At 53.1% G+C, this 20,015-nt stretch overlaps 1 protein-coding gene across 1 annotated transcript in view; it reads right to left on the reverse strand.

Moving 5' to 3' along the window:
• LOC144123740 (uncharacterized) overlaps positions 1-20,015 on the reverse strand; it is a 189,058-nt gene that overhangs the window by 149,793 nt on the left and 19,250 nt on the right. Inside the window, exons 6-8 of the mRNA XM_077656508.1 lie at positions 19,018-19,820; positions 9,502-9,753; positions 4,049-4,186 (exon numbers count right to left, since the gene is read on the reverse strand). Of these exons, the coding sequence (XP_077512634.1) occupies positions 4,049-4,186; positions 9,502-9,753; positions 19,018-19,820 (1,193 nt within the window). The remainder of the gene's footprint in view (positions 1-4,048; positions 4,187-9,501; positions 9,754-19,017; positions 19,821-20,015) is intronic.

The raw sequence follows: 20,015 nt of genomic DNA on the forward strand, positions 1-20,015 counted from the left end.
AATCTCGAGCAGCCTCGGCCGTCTACACGTCGCCGCCCCAATCCTGGGCGCACAGCTCCGCCGCCAGCGCAGCGGCCCTTACCGAGCGCACGACGCTATCTAAGCGAGCAGCGGCGCGAGGCACGTGTGCCGAGGAGCCCCAGCCGGGGCCCGCTCTTATAAGCTTATTAAGGAACGCCGGAAGGGATGCGCAGCCGCTCGATCCATGCTTCCGGGCCGGGCTGATGGCGTGCCTGAGCTGCCTCGCTCGGAGAGCCCCGCTGCACCTGTTCCGCGGAGGGGTAACAGCGCGGCGCCGAGAAATTGCGCCCAATGAGAGGGGGCTCATAGAAACACCCGGACAGAGGGCATAGCACGACTGAGGGGCAAAGGAATAAAACAGTTGCGACGCAAGAACAAACAGGAGGTGATCGGAAGAGGAGGAGGGCGAGAAAAAGAAAAAAGCATGCAATGATTTCCTTCTGCGAGAACAAAAAAGCAGCCGCAGAAACAAACCGACGCTCTCTCCCCCTTCTCCTGAACTCTCCCCCCACACCCCTCGTCATAGCATGCTGTTAAGGTAGGCGCAAGAGCTTCCCTAGGTATGCGGGGACGCGCGCAACTTACCGCTTCATTTGCGGACGATGTAATTACCCGGCGGGAAGACGGTGCGGTGAGGCCGGCTACCTGCACGTGTATCTCCTCCCCCGTCCTTCTCCGACCGCCAATTTATCGGAGAGAATCCATCCGAAGGGCGCGCAATTGGAGCGATGCGCTGTGGCGGAGATGCCCTTGGATCGCGCTCGTCTGCTCTTAAGCGTCTTCATTCCGTCCATCCCCAATGGGGGCTTCTGTTCTACCTTCCTCCTTTCTGAATCACTTCCTTTAGTTCTACGGCGACTTTTTATTTTGCTTGTGTTTAGATTACTTCCTCTAAATATTCCTTTCCTCGCAGCACATACCACGCAGAGACAGAAATCAGGGCTCCTGAAGAAAGCAGAGGGAGACCTACTTCATCTCTCAGAACATTCTTTTTTACAAAACTCATTTACGACCCACACGTTTCCTTCACTGTCCAACCCCACTGCCGAAAACCTTGGCAGCTCGGAAAGGGAAATAAATGCTTCGGTAGATTTCTAAGCAGGACAGTAGCCTCGAAGAGTGTCACGTAGCGGTGATGCAGTGAGGCAAGCGGCTACACTGAGACGCACTGAAAAACGAACTGCTTATCAACCAACCTGTGCCCCATAACACTGTAAAATCAGCCCTGCCACATGTGATAGGATTGTACGAATGGCAATAATTGTCGTTTATTCTCACAAAAGCACATCAGCAGAGGATTCCTAATTTGTTGCTCTCACTGTCGTATGTCTATGTACTTAAGTCTTAAGTATTCATTGTAAACAATCACGTCATATCTAGACTGTTAGACTCTGCCTCGCAATGCGGTCAATAGCAATAAATTTATGCACTGATGGTGGCCAAAGCAAAAAGCGAAAATCTTCGGAACACTTTCTTAGCCTGCTTGGTTCCACGGCTGAATTTGGCTGCCATAGCAAGAACGTCAGATGACATTTGCAAAACGTATTTTTTGCGTTTGAGCCTTGCCTTTTCATTTTATTCTTGCAAACATTACTGCATCCTCCAAATACGCTATCAAAACCATAACGAATAATTCATACTTATTCGAGTGCTCAGTTTCATGACATCGATAGAAAAAACTGCCTGCCAACGCCACTAGACACTGCAAGCGAGAATTTTTCACAATGATAATATTGTTACCTCACGCTTAATGTAATGCGCCCTAATTGTGGCTTGAAAGAAAAACAATGTGATGTCATATGATGTGTTCTTCGATTGAACTCGTTCTCTATCCGTCTGCAAAATAGTGTGAGGAAAACGAAGAGTAACTTACGGAGTGTTTCTAGTATGTAACCGTATAGTCTGCCAAGTGCATTTCATGCAAGCAGCCAAATCGTAGAAATTGCAAGTAGGAAGCATCAACCACAAACTCAATGGCTTGACAACTCCAAAGTACGAAAGACTGAACGGAAATGTCGCGGAGTACAATATTTGGGCACACGTTACTCTAACACACACGCTACTACCTGCGTTATTCAAGTGAGTATCTTTTTTTTTTTTTGCTTCTCATACCGACAACCCAAGCGGAATCAGAAAGATCGCTTCTCGCAGTGCAAACCGGAAAGTATGGTGGTGCTGAAAGAAGTAACAAACAAATAAAAATTCACAGGGAAATCTAGTTCCAGTGTGTGATGGCAATGCGACAGCATATTAGCAGTGTTGATGCCTTTACCGGAAGAGACAACTTCCGGCCAGGTGACGTCACTTCCATTGGGCCAATGGGCGAATTTTATAGACGACGACGCATTTTAATAAACATAAAAAAATCAGAGCAACGTATCATTTTCCGCACACTCTGCTATCCGGTCGCTTACTCTGACTGAAGTAGAGCGCAGCCCAGAAGCGGTGCCAACACTGTTCGCACGCACATCACGAGTGCATTCAACACCGAAAGCAAAACCCCCGGGAGAAAGGCACGCGCCGCGCGCCACACGGAGCTTGCACTCTGCTGATGCTTCCACCGGCATTTGCGTCTTCGCTGTTCTTTCCGACAGCCTTCGTTCAGCACACGTTGCTGCTCCTAGGAAACGATGCCGCCCCAACGCTCCACCGCCTCCAATCATCTTCCGAGAGAGTTGTCCTATTCTGTTCGCAAGCATCTTCAGAGCGTTTGAGAAAAGCGTAAAGGACACTGAGACGCTCGTTTGAGCCCGGGCTTGGAAAATGGTGAGACGAAAAAGGAAAACAAAAAGACGGAAACCCGTGGAAAACGGAGAACACAAACGTAAGAAAGACACGAAGCTAGGAAACTCAGCAACAGTCTCCAACCCACCATCAGAGCGCAGCGGAGCTTGGAAAGGAGCGGACGCGTCGTGGGCAGCGCCGGGAAGACGCATCTATACGAGAAGAGAAGGAAGCAAAAACTACCAGCGGTTGTCCGCTGCAAAGCCCGCACTGCACGTCTGAGAATCGCAGTAGCCATGATTATTTTTTTCCCTATTTTTTGCCGCCTTCCTCCTAACAGCACCTCCAAGGACCCTCTGACAGAACCACGTCTCGGTTGCATGACCACTTCTAAATGACGCCATTTTCTTGAGGAAGCAAAGAGGATTGGGCACGCGGGGAGAAGCGCATCTTCCGAAGAGAGTGCGTCCTTCATAGAAGGCCTTCGTTCCCCACGCACTGCAGTTGCGATCGAAAAAACACGCAGGAAAAGTGAAGGAAGTCCCCCCCCCCAAAAAAAAAAAAAACAAAAAAAACAAAGAGCATGGTTCGTGCTCCGGCGACCGAAGAACACCGCCCGATCAACATGGCCTCCATCATAGACTTCAACGTTCTTCTCAGAAAAAAGGACCGAATATTTGTCCGCACGTAGTCACCGGCCACGACATACGTTTGTTCCTTTACTGATCTTCGTCACGCACTATGTCCTCTGCGACTTCTGAACCTTCAAGTTTTCAAGTTGCCGACACATTAAACACTAAATTATCTTTTATGTGAGCTGCCCGAAAGGTATACAACGTTTCCTAACGCGTCCCTTTGCACATTTTTTTTTTTTGCGTCAGTAGTCATACTAGAATACGCCCTGAGCAGTCTTCTCGAGCATGTTGCGGGAGAACGCTCGAGTACCGTGGCTGTCGTGTTTGTAATGAAAGCCTGCGCGCTCCAAATTAGTATCTGCAAATCTTTTCTAGATCATTTATCGCGCAGCCAGCCTAATAATTTCAAACGCGAAGCGGCTGCGGGTTTTCAAGCGCCCTCTTCAGGACAAGACCATCTGGCCACCACTTTACTTCTGGGCAACCTTCTAAAGAGACGCCGATCGAAATCAGCAGCATTGAAATTGAAACATTCTACGCCGTACGGCGTCTGTAAAATGCTGCAATTTTATGAGACTTGCGCTATGACTACCGGAGTTCCACTAAGCACTCCTGATGTCACACGTACAGGCATGCTTCAAGTGTTGGTACCCGGAGATGGCTCTTACCTTGCAGCATTTCCTGCACGAAGATCCTCGTCTCCGCCCTGGGGCGAGGTAGCTGCAGCCCTTCCGTGACCGGGTTGGTCGCTTCGGCCGCCAGGTGGTACACTCCCGGTGAGTCGAACACGTGCTCAAACCTGTAGCCTGAACACAAGGCGAGAGAAGGCACCGAAAACGCGGAATGACGATGAAAATATTTAGTACTGACGGTGAAAACAAAACCGCTAAAGAACGACATCCCAGTTTCTCTTCTCTTTACTCAAGGACTGCCGATAACAAGATCCGCTGACGAGACACCTGAAGGTGCTAGCAGCGTAAATTGGCTGTTCATGTTCATGCGTAGCAGCTGTTCATGAAGTGAGTTCCAGCTGGCATGGTTCACGCCTCGCTGAGAGTATTACAAGCAAAGGGATATCACGCGTCTCTTTGACCTGAATATTCCTCCCGTATCAAAGACAAGACTTTCTTCGACGTGAGAGTGTCATCAAGGCTTCTCGGTGCTTTCTTTAGTCAGCGCACTCAGCGCTGACGCTCTCTACAGATACGCACAGCTGCCCTCGCCTTTATTCGCGATACGGCCCTGGCTTACATAGGGACTCTTGGATCTCTCTGAGGGAAATCCTACCGGCGGTGTCGTTAGAAAGACATGCAGCAAAAATATGTATCGAAAAACTCTGAGAGAGAAAAAATAGAGAAGAGAGTAGATGGGCAAAGTAAACGCGATTAGCTTAATGATGCCAAGCAATGGTTGCTGCACGGAGGAAAGCACAGCGGCTGATAGCACGACCATGCTAGAACCATCAGCATTCTTCGTAGTTACCGCTGCTTCGGTATAGTTTTCTTTAAGTTTTCGATGGTCTATTCGATCTAGGGACAGAAGAGAGTGTCCACCAGTTCAAATTCGACTAATAATGTTTAAACAAGCCGCTTCAAAGTGAAATTAATGACCGAGCGTCTGTAGCGTTGCACGGGCGGCCGCTCAGATTGGCGCGTACCCTCTATGTAGTATGTAGTAGCAGTGCCGCATGCACAAGTAACATCCCAAAGAGAGACGAAACGGCAGCTTGCATGAATTCATCACTAAGCGTCGCAGCAATCTCCATCTGCACCTGGGTTCCTTAGCTCTTTGATCCACTGCATGAACCCATTCCCTCCCAACTCTCCTCACTGGTCAAAATAAGAGCACGGAAGGCAGACCTCTCAGCAACAGGACGCGCTGACGTTCTGTCGACTCGCAAAGCGCTATGCTTGACACAGCACAAAGTCCGCCGCCCGCGGCGGCCACGAGTTCACGCTGTCGCACACGCGAGCATGCAGGCAGGAGGACGACGAGTCGACGACAATCGCGGCGGCGTGCCGAATTTAATTAACCTAAACGAATAGGCAGCCCCGAAGGGACCGCAGCAACAGGAGCGCCCAATCGCTCCGGGACAGAGGCGAGCCTTTTAATTAGCTGCCGCTTCCGACTCGTCGAGGGGCGAAAGTGCAGAGAGGAACGCCACCGACCGGTTCGCTAAAACTGCGCTCTCGGCGTCGCTGCTGCTGCTGCGTCGGGCGCTCGCGGGTGAATCGGATTCCCTAAAAAAGAAAGATCACGCGCCCCAGCGGCGAAAACACGCGGACGCGTTCAAAACTCGCGCTCGCCGAGGTGCGCGAACAAAAGACGACGGTGCGCGCGAGGCCTCCATTACAATACACCAAGGGTGTTTATTCCCGGATATAAACGCGCGCCAGAAAACAATGGTCGGCGGACCAGGAAAACGGCTCGGGCACGTGCTGGAGATTGTGCAGAATGAATTCATTGGCATTGCCAGCAGGCCAGTATACTTGGCACCTGAAGGCATGTTCCTCTGCACGAGTCCGAGAGCGGACAGCCCTTTTGGCAGTATGTACGGTGCACGGTGCGCGCAGCATACCCGCAGTATTGCTGTACGCCAGCATGGGAACATCTCGGCATTCATTCGCCTACTTGCGAATGAATGTGCAGGCAACATCCGGACTAGTGTCTTCTAACATGGTGTTCATCAAGGTGCATTCAGGGTGCGTGCAATGTCGGGGATGCACAGACACCATGTGTACATCCGGCATGTGCACACAGAATGCACACCTTACTGAACACCATGTCATAATGCGTTAGCCTGGAGGTCACAAGCGCACTGCATGACCAAACCACTCCAGGAATGCATGCGCCTCTCCGCTCTCCATAACCTATCCACAGTTAGCGTCCGTTTGTGCAATCACGCGGCGTTCCGAGGCATGCTACAGAGATGAGTGATTTTTGAGGAGAGTAAATTTCTCAGTATCTGTCTCACCTCCCAGTGGACACCTCAACCGCTCTGTGAGGGAAGAAAGGAAGGTGGGAGAGAAAGAATAGAGGAAGAGGGGCGGTAGTGGAAGGCTCCGGAATAATTTCGACCACCTGAGGATCTTAACGAGCACTGTCATCGCACAGCACACGGACGATTTTTTTTTTTTTTTCATGAGACAGGAATCTATTTTTTGCCACAACTGAAGTCCATACAACTCGACAATAGAGGTGATAGTTCGCAGAGAGTTAAACTAGAATCATAACATTTTTCCAGTGAGTCTACATTCAACAACAAGTTAATACAAAGCGGCCTAAGGCGCCAGCTCTGCCCAGCGCCTGCTTACAAGCTATAGAAAATACCAGTCTTCGCAATAAGGTCCGTTCGCTGCGTTACGGCAAAACCATTGCACCGGTAGTTTTGTGCGTGTTAAAGACGGAGCAGAGCAGCTTGGCACCAAAAAAAAAAAAATCCTCAGCCTGACGCAGTTTTACGTTACAACGGGGGAATTTCGTGAGTGCGCTTGCTGATTATTTTATCTACACATTTTATCCTACCGTTCACTGAAGCTCATCATCAGGGAAATTTCAGAGAGGGATCCACGCGCCCCTACAAGGCGCCCCGACTCGGTTGTGACGGAGAAGCTGGCCCGCTATAAAAAAGGTGACGCTACGTGTGTCGAAGGATTCAAGAACATTCAGACTAACTGAAAGGAGCATGAAGGCGCCATAAAATAAATATATCCTTTTCAAATCCAGACGAAATGCCAAAATGCTAGTGCGCAGGTGTTTCGGCGCCTGACAAGATCACCGAAATTATTGCGGACTCTCCGCTAAGGACTCATCGGGCATACTTTCAGCCGGTAAACAACCATTTTCTTTTCCATTACTGCTCGACGGTACCCGAGCTCTAACACGAGGTACACTTCACACGAGTTAAAAAGCACAGTCTTCGACCGCGATTCACAGCGGTCACGCAAGCAGCACTCGACGAGCATAGGCTTCGAAACTCGCTCGTTCACTGAGCACCCGGCGGGCCAGCGTGACAAGGATGTTACAGGTAGGCGCATTTGTATCTAGGTAATGGTGTGCAGGAAGAGCATTGGGCAACGAAATGTCTGCTGAAAGAATAATAAAAACGAAAGCTTGCATTTATTGTGCTGAGAAACTTGCACGCCCACATGGTTCTAAAATCTGGCTACACTCTGTAGCATTAGGCACTCTCGTGGTTGAGGTTCTAGCGCCCTACAGGACCGTCAATTCAGTGAGAACACCGCTGTCTAACCGGACGGAAGGAAGCTGGCGCGCCGCAGTGCTGTGCGGATTGCGAGACGGAACGTATTCAATTTTCCTGCCATTAATAATGCAGCGACAACGAACTTGGCCGTGACTGGAGAGGGCGCCGGGTGCAGCGCGCTGTTCGTCCCCCGACACGGACGGAGCAGGCTTCTGCAAAATGCAGCCTCAATTGACTACAGCGCCGAACAACGGAGGCATGTCGCTTCGCTCCGTTCGCTCACCCACCACCCCCGGAGCGCATTTAGGCTGCGGCACTGCAGCAGCCTGGCGGAGAAGCCGCCGTGCGCGCGTCGGGGCCTCACGTCCTGGCGGCGAGCAGTGCGAGAGGAGGCGGCGCGGAATTGGACCGTTAGCCCGGGCAAGAAGATTGCGCGCCCGGGAATCCAATACGGGATCGGGCCGCCCCCGTGCGCGAGCGCGTGTCGAGGGCATCGATGTTCTATAAATACGAACGAAGCCGACGGCGCCTCCCTCCCCGCCGCGCACAGACACCCCTTCGCCGAACCTCGCGCCGTATACGGAGACGCACAACATTGTAGACGGCGGGCGAAGGGATCTTCTGCTGGATGCGCTAACCGGGAAGTGGCTCCGAGCGATGCTGCAAGTGGAGGAGGATTGCGGAAGGCGACAGACGGCATAGTTCCGCACTGAAGGCTAGGAAGCCGCCAGTTCGGCCAGCGAAAATGTGGAAGACGGTTGTCACTGCAAGAAAGCGCTTTATATACTATAACTAGGTCCTAAACTGGTATTGTGATTTATTTTGTGGCGCGTATCCACTTCCGCTATCGCTATGCACGGCGAGTAAAGCGCGCCGTTTCATAGCTTGCGTGGACAGAAGCTATCCGGTGCTAAAATAGCACCGGGACAGAAGAATGTGCTATGGAAAGAAGAAAATCTTGCCCCAGCTTACGAAAAAAAGGTTCCCGGTGGTTCAACAGAGCAGCGTGATGCTCGAATTTTCTTTTTAAGGAGCCTAACGTCACCCAGGGGCCGATCTATGGGTCACTTTTGGAGCGGGCGCTTGGTGGTGGAGTCCAATGTGAACCGTCGTTTTTCGGACTTTTTCTTTAAAAAAAATAGGTTTCAGCACCATCGTCCTACTTAGATTTTCGCGCTTAGAGGGAGCGGGCCACCCCTGTTCTCTTGTATCCGCCCTGGCCACCTTGCCTTACAAACTTCGTATCTAGAGGACTAACACCCTCCCTCTTACATTGCCCAGAGTTCATATCGTGCTTCAAAGGAACCAGAAACAACGCCCGTGCGCGTATCATACTCAGCTATCCCTAATGGAAATAAGCGAACCTAGCACACCGTTTATCATCCAAAAATAAGACACCCATCAAAGTTTTCAAAAGGCAACACGTACGGATACGCCCTGCCTACCGGCTTTCATATCCCTGTCGAGCCACGCTAAGTAGGCGGCAATCGCAGCACCGTTCCCGGGTTTCATGCGTGGCGTCGAATTCAATATGCTTCGAGAAAAGAAATCGGCTGCCTCTTTGGTAATGCCCGAATGAGTTTCAGATGCCTGCTATGTAAGAGCGTCTCCGATATTGAACCTGCATGGGAAACGGCTGAAGTGCGCTGCACCTGCTCGGGCTTGCCGCCGAGCGTGCACCGGCGCATCAAAGGCGTGGCCTGTAATGCTGCGACTAAGTCCCGCAAGCAGCCTTTCACGTCCTGATCGCGCGGAAGACGAAAGGCAACAGTGTCCGGCTCCTATTAGAAAGCTGCAAGGCTGGACTCCAAGCTGGGGAGCGTTTTCCCTGTCAATACGCTTGTGTCGAGGCCGTCCCGGAAGACGGAAATCCACAGGAGGAGAGGCTTAGCTTCACAAACCCCAGGCAACACTCACCTGTGCCCGCGGCGCGCAGTTGCAGCGGCGCGTCGGCGGCCGAGCGCAGCCGCCAGGCGATGCTGACGTCCGGGCCGCCCCGGCGCAGCGTGGCCCGGACCGAAGCCGACCGGCCGGCGACCACCACGGCGTAGTCGCGGGGCTCGAGCGCCAGGCCCTCGGCGGGACTGCCCACGTACAGGGGCCGATCGATGAGCCTGGTCACGTTGCCCAGCGGGTTGCTGGCCGTCACCGACACCGAGTAACGTCCTCCTGCGCGGCGGCGGGACATCATCTCTGCGGCGCTGCTAACTCGCTTTGCATCGACCACGGCACAAAGGGTGCGCCCGTGTAGGCACTGGAACAGGGATGGACAGACTCCGCCCCACATCGCCGGCGCTGAACGGGTGTGTGTGTGTGTGTGTGCGGCGAGCCGGCTTTGGACGCATTCGTGAGGCAGTCTCGAGCCGCGGAGACATGGAAAACAAGTGGCGGTTCGGCGCGCCTCGACTCGTGTGAGCTGCGTACATGTCTACGACGGGACTTACTCGTTATTTCGCGACCGCTGCAGCCCTGCTTTGCTTTTAATGCGACAGCACTTAGGTTGCCGTCTCACAAAAAAATTATTCTGGTTCTCCGTAACGAAATTCCCCGATTGGTGAATCCCTGATGTCGTCATCAGGGACAAGTGTGATCCAAACTGAAAAATCAGAGAGCACCGCAAAATTTGAAATTTCCCACGAAATTCTCTGATTGGTCTAGAGAGGTCCATGACCTTGTGACGTCACCACAACCTGCTCACTATTGAACCTCCCCGAGCCAACTTTCAACGGTGCCAAATTCAATGCAATTAACACCTGCCCACCAAGGCGCTGCGTGTGAGCTTTACGGGAGCCACCTGCCGGGGCACTGGCGCATCGCTTAACCGGTGTACCATTGCGCCAGTAGCGATGTAAGAACTCACCACGATCAATGAACTCCCATCGATGGCAGCACCTGCCACCTCTGGGCGGTGTCGCATTGCTTAGCAGCTGCACCACGGCGCCAGGTGTGGTATGAGGACTCCCAGGTATGTATGAATGTTCAGTAGAGAATTGTTGTGATCGGAGGCCCCGACAGCGGTAACAGACGAGCCCGGCAGGCGCCATCGAACTATGTTTGACCAAAGGTGCTGTCGTCCTGAGAAGAGGGTTAGGAACGGCTCCTGGCGACGGTGAGCTGTGACGACAGGCCTCTCATCCCTTCGTCCGGAGTATGGAATGCGGTATTTCTCCCAAACTGCGCCCTCACGTGGACCGGCAGAAAGACCCGAACAAAGGCGCCGGACCCGCCTCGCTCGCTTGCACTTGCGCGGCCAGACAAAGCGGGGGCGGACACGGCTGATTCATCTTACCCTCTGGAATGCCCGGGGCTGTCAGGACGCATCTTTCCACGGAGGGAATCACCGCCTACAAAGCCAACCACCTTATACACATGATCAACCCGTCGGAAACCACATTCCAGGACGCCTCTTTCCCACGGAGGGGGTCACCGCCTGCTAAGCCAACGACCTTATGCACCTGCTCAACCGGTCGGAAACAGCATTCCAGGACCTCAAGGCGCCAGGATTCCTTATCGCCTGTGCACGTGTTTGTGGGGGCGGAGCGGTCACGGGGTTAGGGAAGAGACTATGAAGAGTGTGTCTGCCCATTGGACGCTTGATCAGCCACCGGTTTCCCTAGCTAGGTGCCTAGGGAATATCCACTGCATTTAAGCCGCGATTTGGCTGGTTTCACAGCACTTCATCTCTGACTTTTGGGTCTCCCTGCTTCTGTTGTAAATATGTAGCACTTCATCTCTGACTTTTGGGTCTCCCTGCTTCTGTTGTAAATATGTAGCACTTCATCTCTGACTTTTGGTCTCCCTGCTTCTGTTGTAAATATGTAAATAAACCTTCAAGTTTTCCAACCCTCCTGAAGGCTTCCCTCCGTCGTCTGCAGAGTTCATCGTCATGCGGTGAAGACCTCGGTCCCGATACCCAAGCATATCAGGATGACTAATTCTGATTATAAGGGTATTAACCCGGTAAAGTTATCGCGTCATGCCCCCAAAGGTGTATCCAGACGACAGACCACGGACCTGTTTTGGCCCGCGGACTAGCGGTCACGTGGGGTACGGCTTCCGTCTACGAGGTCCGCGGGCCGAATAGCGCGAGAAATGCGAGGGCATTTTCTTCTGGCTGCGGACCACGGACTTTTCAGCCAACTCGCACACATAAAGTCTGGCAACAACACCACACTGGTCTTTTCCCGGCTACAGACGGCTACAGTGCTCCCGGTAGTCGAGGCGACACCAGCGAAAGTAGTTTCGCGTCCACTGTCAACATGTCAGCGTGGTCGGACGACGCTACGTTCTACTTTTTAGCCTTAGTACAGCTTTATGGCTCGTTGACGCCTGGGCATTCGGCGGCGAGAGCGAGTGAAATTAGAAGCAACGTGGGTGCTCTCGGAGTACACAGATGCGGTTAGGAAAGCACATAAATTGACGCTCCCTACGTACCATAAGCGTATGCACGCTTATATGCGCTAAACAGGTATTTTTTCGGGACGTTTAGCATTTCTCACATTACCCACTTTTAGTTCAGCGTATGCAAACACAGACGCGATGATAAGCTCAGTCTCCGGATCAGTAGCCGAGGGCCCTAACCACTGCGCCACCGCGGCGGCCGCGGTGGCTCAGTGGTTACGGCGCTCGGCTGCTGGCCCGAAAGACGCGGGTTCGATCCCGGCCGCGGCGGTCGAATATTGATGGAGGCGAAATTCTGGAGGCCCGTGTACTGCGCGATGTTAGCGCACGTTAAAGAACCCCAGGTGGTCGAAATTTCTGGAGCCCTTCACTACGGCGTCTCTCATAGCCTGAGTCGATTTGGGACGTTAAACCCCCATAAAGCATAAACCAAACCATAAGCTCAGTCTAGTGGCGCCACCTGGTTGTTAGGACGGGAACTATTTCTGTCAACAAACCTACGCACCTCTTAAGCCTAGAAGGGGCAGAATCGTCACTCTAAATAAAAATAAAGCAAATCTTTTACTCATACGTCTTCTTATAGGCGAGGTGAGACCAAGCAAAAAATGGGTGCCCTATTTATGGATGGCCAGTGAACGCAACAAAAAAGGCAGTAACAACGACGAATTGAGTCCGAAGCGAGTTGCCCTGCATCGAAGCGCGCAGTCATGTTTGTCGCCGTGTGAAGGCAACTTCCTCATCGCCGCGGGAGAAATCTGTCCGGGACCGATCAGGCTTTCCGGTGGGCATTTAGGCGGGATCTGCCGCGGCGGCGGGTTCCGCTTGCTTTCGCCGCCGAATGCCGAAGCGTGAGAAGAGTGCTGCTGCAAGCGGATCACAGAGCTTTGGCCCGCCTTGTCGGCTGGTCTTTTGCTCCGCCGTGTGGATGCTGTCGCCTGCCAGGCCCAGCCGCGGTCGACCCCACGTGACCGGTCCGCGGACCAGTCCGTGGCCCGCCGTCTGGATACACCTTAAGGCGGAGCTTAAGTGTCCCCTCCAATTTTTTAAAAGCAAGATCACTGGACAGCAATGTTGGCACAATAGGCTGCCAGTCAGGCACGTGTCCAAGGCGGGGCCCGAGGAGGCCCGGCCCCACCACTCTCCCGACATCTAGTTTACACCCCCCCCCCCCCTGCTGTCTTGGTAGTGCTCAGCCAGCTGCCAGCATGCCTTCCCCCCCCCCCCCTCCTTCCCGCACCCACTTCGAACTATATAAATTTACGTTGGGCCCCTACCGAAATAATTGGAGGAGACAAGCTCAACGTTAAGGTTACTGTTTTTCTTGAAGAAGTAATCCAGCGCTACATTTTAAGACGAGGACGGGCGCTTTTTAGTTATGCACCTTAAGGGTATGACGCAATAGCCGTTAATGGGTTAATGCTCATATATACACAATAGGTCATTCTCTACTCAGCATTCCTAGATCTCTGGGAGTCCTCCAAGCACTCCTGGCTGTGTGGTGCAGCGGTTTATTTATTTATTTCAGAATACTGCAGGCCACTGCTCGGCCCAAGCAGGTTAAGCGATGCGCCACTGCCCTGCGATAGCAGGTGCAGCCACTGGTGGGGCTAGTGCGACCGCAGCAACCTCTCGCGAGCAGTCATTAATTTAACTGCCTCCTGCCACGTCGTGCAGTGTGCCCACAATCCGGTGGGTAGGTCGTGATGATGCCACAATGTTACTTGACCTAGGTTACGTTACGTACCACAAGGTTACGTCACCTGCCTCCTATCCTGGCTCTCGGGATTTTTCGCTGCTACACAAGCTCCCAAATGCTATCACGTTAGAAAAATTCCTGGCTACGTGCCTGCTGCCAGTGTTCACCGATCGATGCGCTTGTCTCGTGCACCACGAGGATAGCGCTTCCTTCCGCTGCATTCACGCGATTATCGAAGGTTTCGGCCGGAACCGATCCCCTTGGTTCTTACGTCCTTTCTGTAGGAACAGACTCCGCAGCGCTAAGCGCACGATGCAACGCCAGCCCCACAGCTACGTTTAGTCCTCAACCTGCACCAGAGCTTAGTGAAGAAGGAAACAGGAGCCACCTACATTGCCCATATTGCGAAAGAAGCTGGTCCGAGTGAGAACCAGTCCCTGGGTTACGCGGCTTACAAGCACTGTGTCACTCTTTTTAAGGAAGACCGAAGACAAATAGAAGTTGACCGGTATCGATAGGAGACCACTCTCATCCAAAACGGAGCTTGCATTAGCTAGAAAAGACCAAAAACATAAATAAAGGCGTCGCACACAACCGCATGGTTTCTCAACTAAACTTACGTCAACAACGTTTTTTCTAGCCACAGATGCCAGAGGCTACGCTACACCTGGCATTCACTTCAAAACGGTGGCAACTCGTCCTTTTCGGTAAATACGTTTGAATCGACTGGCGGAAAATTTTAAAATCGAATTATCTCGGCGATAAATGCGTATTCTTGCTGCCGTACAAACATTAAAATTGCCGGAAAGGGCCACAGCATCACATTTCACTAAAAACTATAACTGCATGTACACCTTTAAGACTACACCATTAGCATTCTTTTCAAAACGAGAGAAAACAGGCTCAAAAACTCTCATAGACCTCAGTGTACATCACTAGCTGTCGCTGCAAAACGGCAGCTTTACATACAGCACTACCTCAGTTCGCAATCGCGATACACCGCCGCTGCTTTTCGAGCACCCGTTCTCGCAGTGACGCTCTTCAAAATGGGAGTGAGGGAGAACTACATGAGCGAATGGTCAGCTCGCATGGCCACAAGTGAGATATGCCTACAGGGCCCCCAGCAGAACGACAGTAACGTGCGTGTGCGGAGATGGACATGGCCGAAGACAACTAGCTCCACAGCAAAGAGTTACCCTTCCTGTCGACGCTAGTCAGGCGTGACGTCGGTCAAAGCTGTCAGCCCAGATCCCGCCCCGGCACTTCCGCGCCGATACTTGGCGGCTAAGCCCGAGGGCGTGTCTCTGTGTGCCCCAGAGTCTACTGAAACGGAGGATGGGCCGTCAAAATAAACAAGCTCAGCTCGAAGGCACAGTGGCCAAGCCAGCCGTGAAACCAAACATCCCAGAGTCCCCTAAAGGTCGTCCGGAGTGAAATAATGCCGGGAACCCGCAGCTAGAGGGAAAGCGAAACGCAGAGGAGGGAGAACTGCAAGTAGTGAACGACGGAAACAAAATGTACAGCAGCGACTAGCGCAAGCACAAAGGGAGTGCGAAAGTGATGACGAAGGCGCAGGCGGGCCCTAACTGGGGGCATAAAGCGGAAGCACTCACTGGGACCGACATAAATCATAACGGCCAATCGAGAGACGGAGACCATTACTCCTCCATCGCCGACTCCTCGCGGGCACAAAGGGTCGCTGGGAGGAGCACCACGTGGAAGAGGGGACCGAGGAGGAAGAGGTGGAGGCGGCAAATGCACGCGCAGCGCGCGTACGTATTATGACGACGGTCCGCATCCGACGAACAATCGCGCACTCGGTCGCTGCTCTCTGTCGGGCCCGTAAATACGAACAACCGCAGCCCCGCCCAGGGGCAGCCACGAAGGAGGTCGCGACAGTCTCGAGCACGTACAATCGTAATCCTTCCCGCCGAAAAAGAAACGCCTAGAGAGCCAGCGCCGGGAAAGAGGCATTAAAGAAGCACCAGAAACGCTTTGCTCTTGACGTTGCTTTCTGCCTTCGTCACCTCCTTTCCGCAGTCTTCGTGGGCTCCGTTCATTCTCACTGGGCCCTCGTCGTTGACCCAGCGCCAGATAACGTCCCACGACAGCGCATAGAGCGTTTTGCACGCTTTCGTCTATGGGGCAGAAAAGAGGCGCCGCTCGGCCGTCGGAGTCCCAAGAGGTCGCCCCCAGCGCATATCTCCGATGAACGAGCGAAGAGAGCACTCCCAAGTCTTTTTTGGTTCCTTTCGCGGCGTCCGGAAAACCGCGGCCTTCGAGAGGCCGCCGGCCCAAGGAGGAGGGGCTCGCTCTCCGCCGCCGCATTACCGCCAAATGGGCACGCGAGAGCCATCCGTTTAGGACGACGAAAGGGGGCACCCTCGCGGCGGCGGCCACTCGGGCAATGAGAGCCCGCGGTAACGATGAGCAGCGCGCCGCCACTGCCGGTCGTCCGAGCGGTCCCTCTTGGCGGCGCGCCCCAGGAGCGATGGGCGCCCTCCTCGTAGGCGCTGTGTGGAGAAGGAAGGACGGTCTGCGCGAGAGGAGCAATCACTCCTTGGTCACTTGGGGGACGTCGGCGCTAATGCCGCCGCGTCTTCTCTCTAACAACGCGCCGAGAACACCCACGACGCTGCGGGGCACCGCGGGTCCGAGGCGATGCGCAGCCCATAGGCGACTCACGCAAGAGCACTAGGTGCTCGACTGTTACGCCGCGGAGACGTGCCCGGCACGGCGAAAAGGAAAAATGTGCAGCCTGCTTCGCCCACTCGATTTAGTTGCACTCTGGTATTTGCTTCGCAAGGAAGAGGAGCCCGGACCAGAGCCGACAAGTTTGGCCACAGAAGCGACGAACATCGTTTAGTAAATGATCTCCTCATGCACCCAAGAAAACACAGGTTCAAAACAGCAGGAAGCTGAAAGAAGAAGACGACGTCGGGGGGAACGAGGCTAAATCTCGGCTATGGACGTGTTTCTCAAGTCTAACCGACGAGGAGATGAACGGACAGGGAAGGAGGCGGCTGCGTATAGCTGCAGGACTAGCTCTACACACTAGAAAATCCTACCTCCGATTTGTCCAATGCGATCTACCTCCGCACACTTCCTAGGTGTCTGCACATCACGGCTTTCACGCAAGGCACCACACCCCATGAATGTCAAAAGCCGGTCAACGTCACGCTAACTATGCTTTAAATGCGCACGCTATGTTCTCTGAAAGGAAATAGTGAATTTAGGCCAGGAAGAACACCTATATCCCGGCTGATGTTCAGCGAAACACCACAAGAGGGAGAAACAAACGACTTGTGCGAAGCGTGTCACCTTGGAGGCGACAACGTAGGAAAGGTTCCGTTAAAGGTAGAAGCACGCTTTTCGGCGTACAGTCGGGGGAAAAGGTCTTTAAACGCGTGTTCCATAAACGAAGCCTACAACTCTGTTATTAGCCGCAGACTACACTTGTGGAGGTGAAATTCAAAATCATGTTCTCTCACCTCCACAAGTGTGGTCTCCAGCTTGCATCTGATAATACTGTCGGCTTCGCTTACGGAGCACGCGGTACAGAGAGTTTTGTCCTCGACTGCACATTTCAACCACTACCAAATCCACAGCTGGCTTTTTCTTTATTTACAGTGGAAGCTGTTATAACTTTGGTATAACCGTATAGCTCTGCATTCCACCATGGAATCTACAGCGGCAGGCGTAAGACGTTAATTAGGCAGTGAAATAATTTAGTTTAACTCAATGATCTGAATTCATATTAAGTTAATTTAATTCCGATAAATTGCGTTCAACTGCCGCCACCTGCCAGCCATTGGCAGGTGACAAAGTGGAGAGAAGGAAATAACCCTCTCCAAAGAGAAACGGTGAGAGGCGAGGGGTGGTCCAGTGGCCTGGCGGGTTACGGAGAGAGCGGATGAATGCGCAGCCTGGTCACACGGCAGAATGCAAAGCTGTATGCGTATTTTCATTCCGTCAGCGATACAACTGACCAATTCTTGGTCTTGTCTTCTGGCTGATCGGAAAGCTTTTTAAATGGAGATTTTTGCTACAGAGCCTCTCGTATAATGCTACCTGTATATAACGTAACGCACACCGAGTCAGGAAATAGTAAATTATTTGCGGGGTGCGGTAACTGCTTGAGCATCACCCCCCGGGGAAAATGAGGAATGGTTTGCGCGGTGTAAATACTGAAAAAACAAACGATTAAAGGCGTCTAAGGAAAAATGGGAGTCGTACTGCCACCTTACGCGTTCTAAAGCAGTGCTCTAATGCATCGCGCCAAAGATGCAACGAGAATCTGCGGTGTTAATTCTGCACTTACCGGTTCTCAGAAACATTATATATTCCGCTAGGTTGCGCAGCTGTGTTGGTGGACTGTACCGTTGGCGGTTCGGATACACGCGGGCTATATGACTAAATCAAAGCTACAACAGCTTTCGCTGAGTCATGAGTTAAGCCGGTAAGCCTAAGACAAGCTTTACAATTTTTGTTTTTACTGCCGATCCTACACTTTGAGATTGGATTAGCGCTTTTCTGGGTGAGAAAAAAATTGACGGTGGTTTAGCTTTGGTTAAACCTGGAGTGACGCGATAGCTACAGCTGGCCGAGTGGAACTTGGTAACGTAACCAACCACGTGATCAGCCACGGCGCCGCGCCGCCGGCAGCTGCTCCGCACCACGTGACCAACCACGCGACAGCTTGGCGGCGCCGCCACTCTGAAGGCTCGAAATGCTGGCGTAATGTAGCTAACGCTACAAAAGCGACAAGGAAACGCTGAATTACGCCTCGAACTGTACCATACCATCCCGCTGTGAACATACCAAAATAACGAAAGACAACGTAGCTCGGAAAATGCTGGAGAGATCTTGCATAAAAGAAAGTCTAAACAGAACCCAAAACTAAAGCCTGAGAAGAAATACACGACGCCATCGTTTCGAGTAGTGAGCGAAAAAGGTGCGAAAGATTCCTACTCCTATCACAGATAACGCACGCTCAGTTCGGTCAACCAGGTGAAAGTAAATGTTTCGAACTGTGGGCGAGGCGCAAAATGTGAAAGCGCATCGTGCGGTGTAAAACTACTACGCGGCAAACACACAAAATCGCAGCGCGGCCGTCACGCCCACTTGGCTCCCCGAAGACCGCCACGGTCAACCGCCACTGGAAGGCCACACCGTCGGAAAAAGAATACGGAACGTGATCGGAATTGTTAGCCGCCACCGCTAAGCCACTGTCCTCAGTCCGAGACAAAACAAATCGCGAAAGGTCGCAGGACCCTCACCCCTCCCCAGTCCACTCCACTCATGGCCTTCCGCCGTAGCTAAGAGGCGCCACTCACCTCGCTTGTAGTGATGGGTCACGACGGCCGAAGCAGCGGGCACTGTCATCGATCCCGCTTCCTCGGACACCGCGGGGGCAGACGGCTCGACGCGCTGACTGCTGCCATCGCCGAAATGGAAGACAAACACCACGTCCGAGCCCCTGGCAACGTGGCTGCTGAACTGCACAGCGCTGGAGCGATGACACTCGCGCGGTGACACGCGCTTCGACATCGACGTGCCTCCTTGAGTGGATGGCAGACGACCATCGCCGCTCTCGCGCGCTCCCTGGCGAGACGAGTGGGAGTTTGTGGGCAGCTGAACTGCCCTGATCGCCGCAGTAGGACCAGCTCCGGCTTCTTCTCGCAGTTTTGCAACCGGCAGCCTCGAATCATTCATGGTCATAGGTGCTCTGGTCATGAGCGGTGTCACGGCGCGGTCCTTTGGCCCCGTTTGAATACCCTGATGATGGGCGTTCTCTACACTCCCTACCCGCACTGGTCCTCCTTCGCCGCCACATTCTTCGACACAGGGCTCACCGCCTCCTTGACGAGGGGCAGTGGTTGCGGGCGGCGTCACAGCGTCGGCGTTGGAGTCTCCGACGCCGCTGCGATCTTCGCAGGGTTCTAGCAATATCGCGTGGCTGCCGTTGACGACGTCCGCTTGCAGGCCGTCCACAGCTTCCACCACTCGCAAGGCTTGCTCCAAATAGGCGACGAGGGAGCCTCCGCTGTGCGACGCCAGGCCGTTGGTGACGGAGACGCTCACGTTGTATGCGCCTGGCGCGCTGAACCGGTGACTCGCAATGCTGGTTCTGCCTCGGCTGCGAGAGAAAAAAGCGCTGAAAGTGAAGTGCATTAGCGGCCCACACCGACGAGCGGAGGGGCGCCGCAGTGAAGTTACAAAATCGCTTGTGCGACACCATTAGAGCCCCGTGATCAGGCGTATAGGCCTATAGTTGTTAACCTCGCACTCAGCGCGATTCTCTGGATCACTGTACTAACTACTCCGGTGGCTA

Source organism: Amblyomma americanum, chromosome 3 (genome assembly GCF_052857255.1).
Source record: "Amblyomma americanum isolate KBUSLIRL-KWMA chromosome 3, ASM5285725v1, whole genome shotgun sequence".
NCBI classification, from domain to species: Eukaryota; Metazoa; Arthropoda; class Arachnida; order Ixodida; family Ixodidae; genus Amblyomma; species Amblyomma americanum.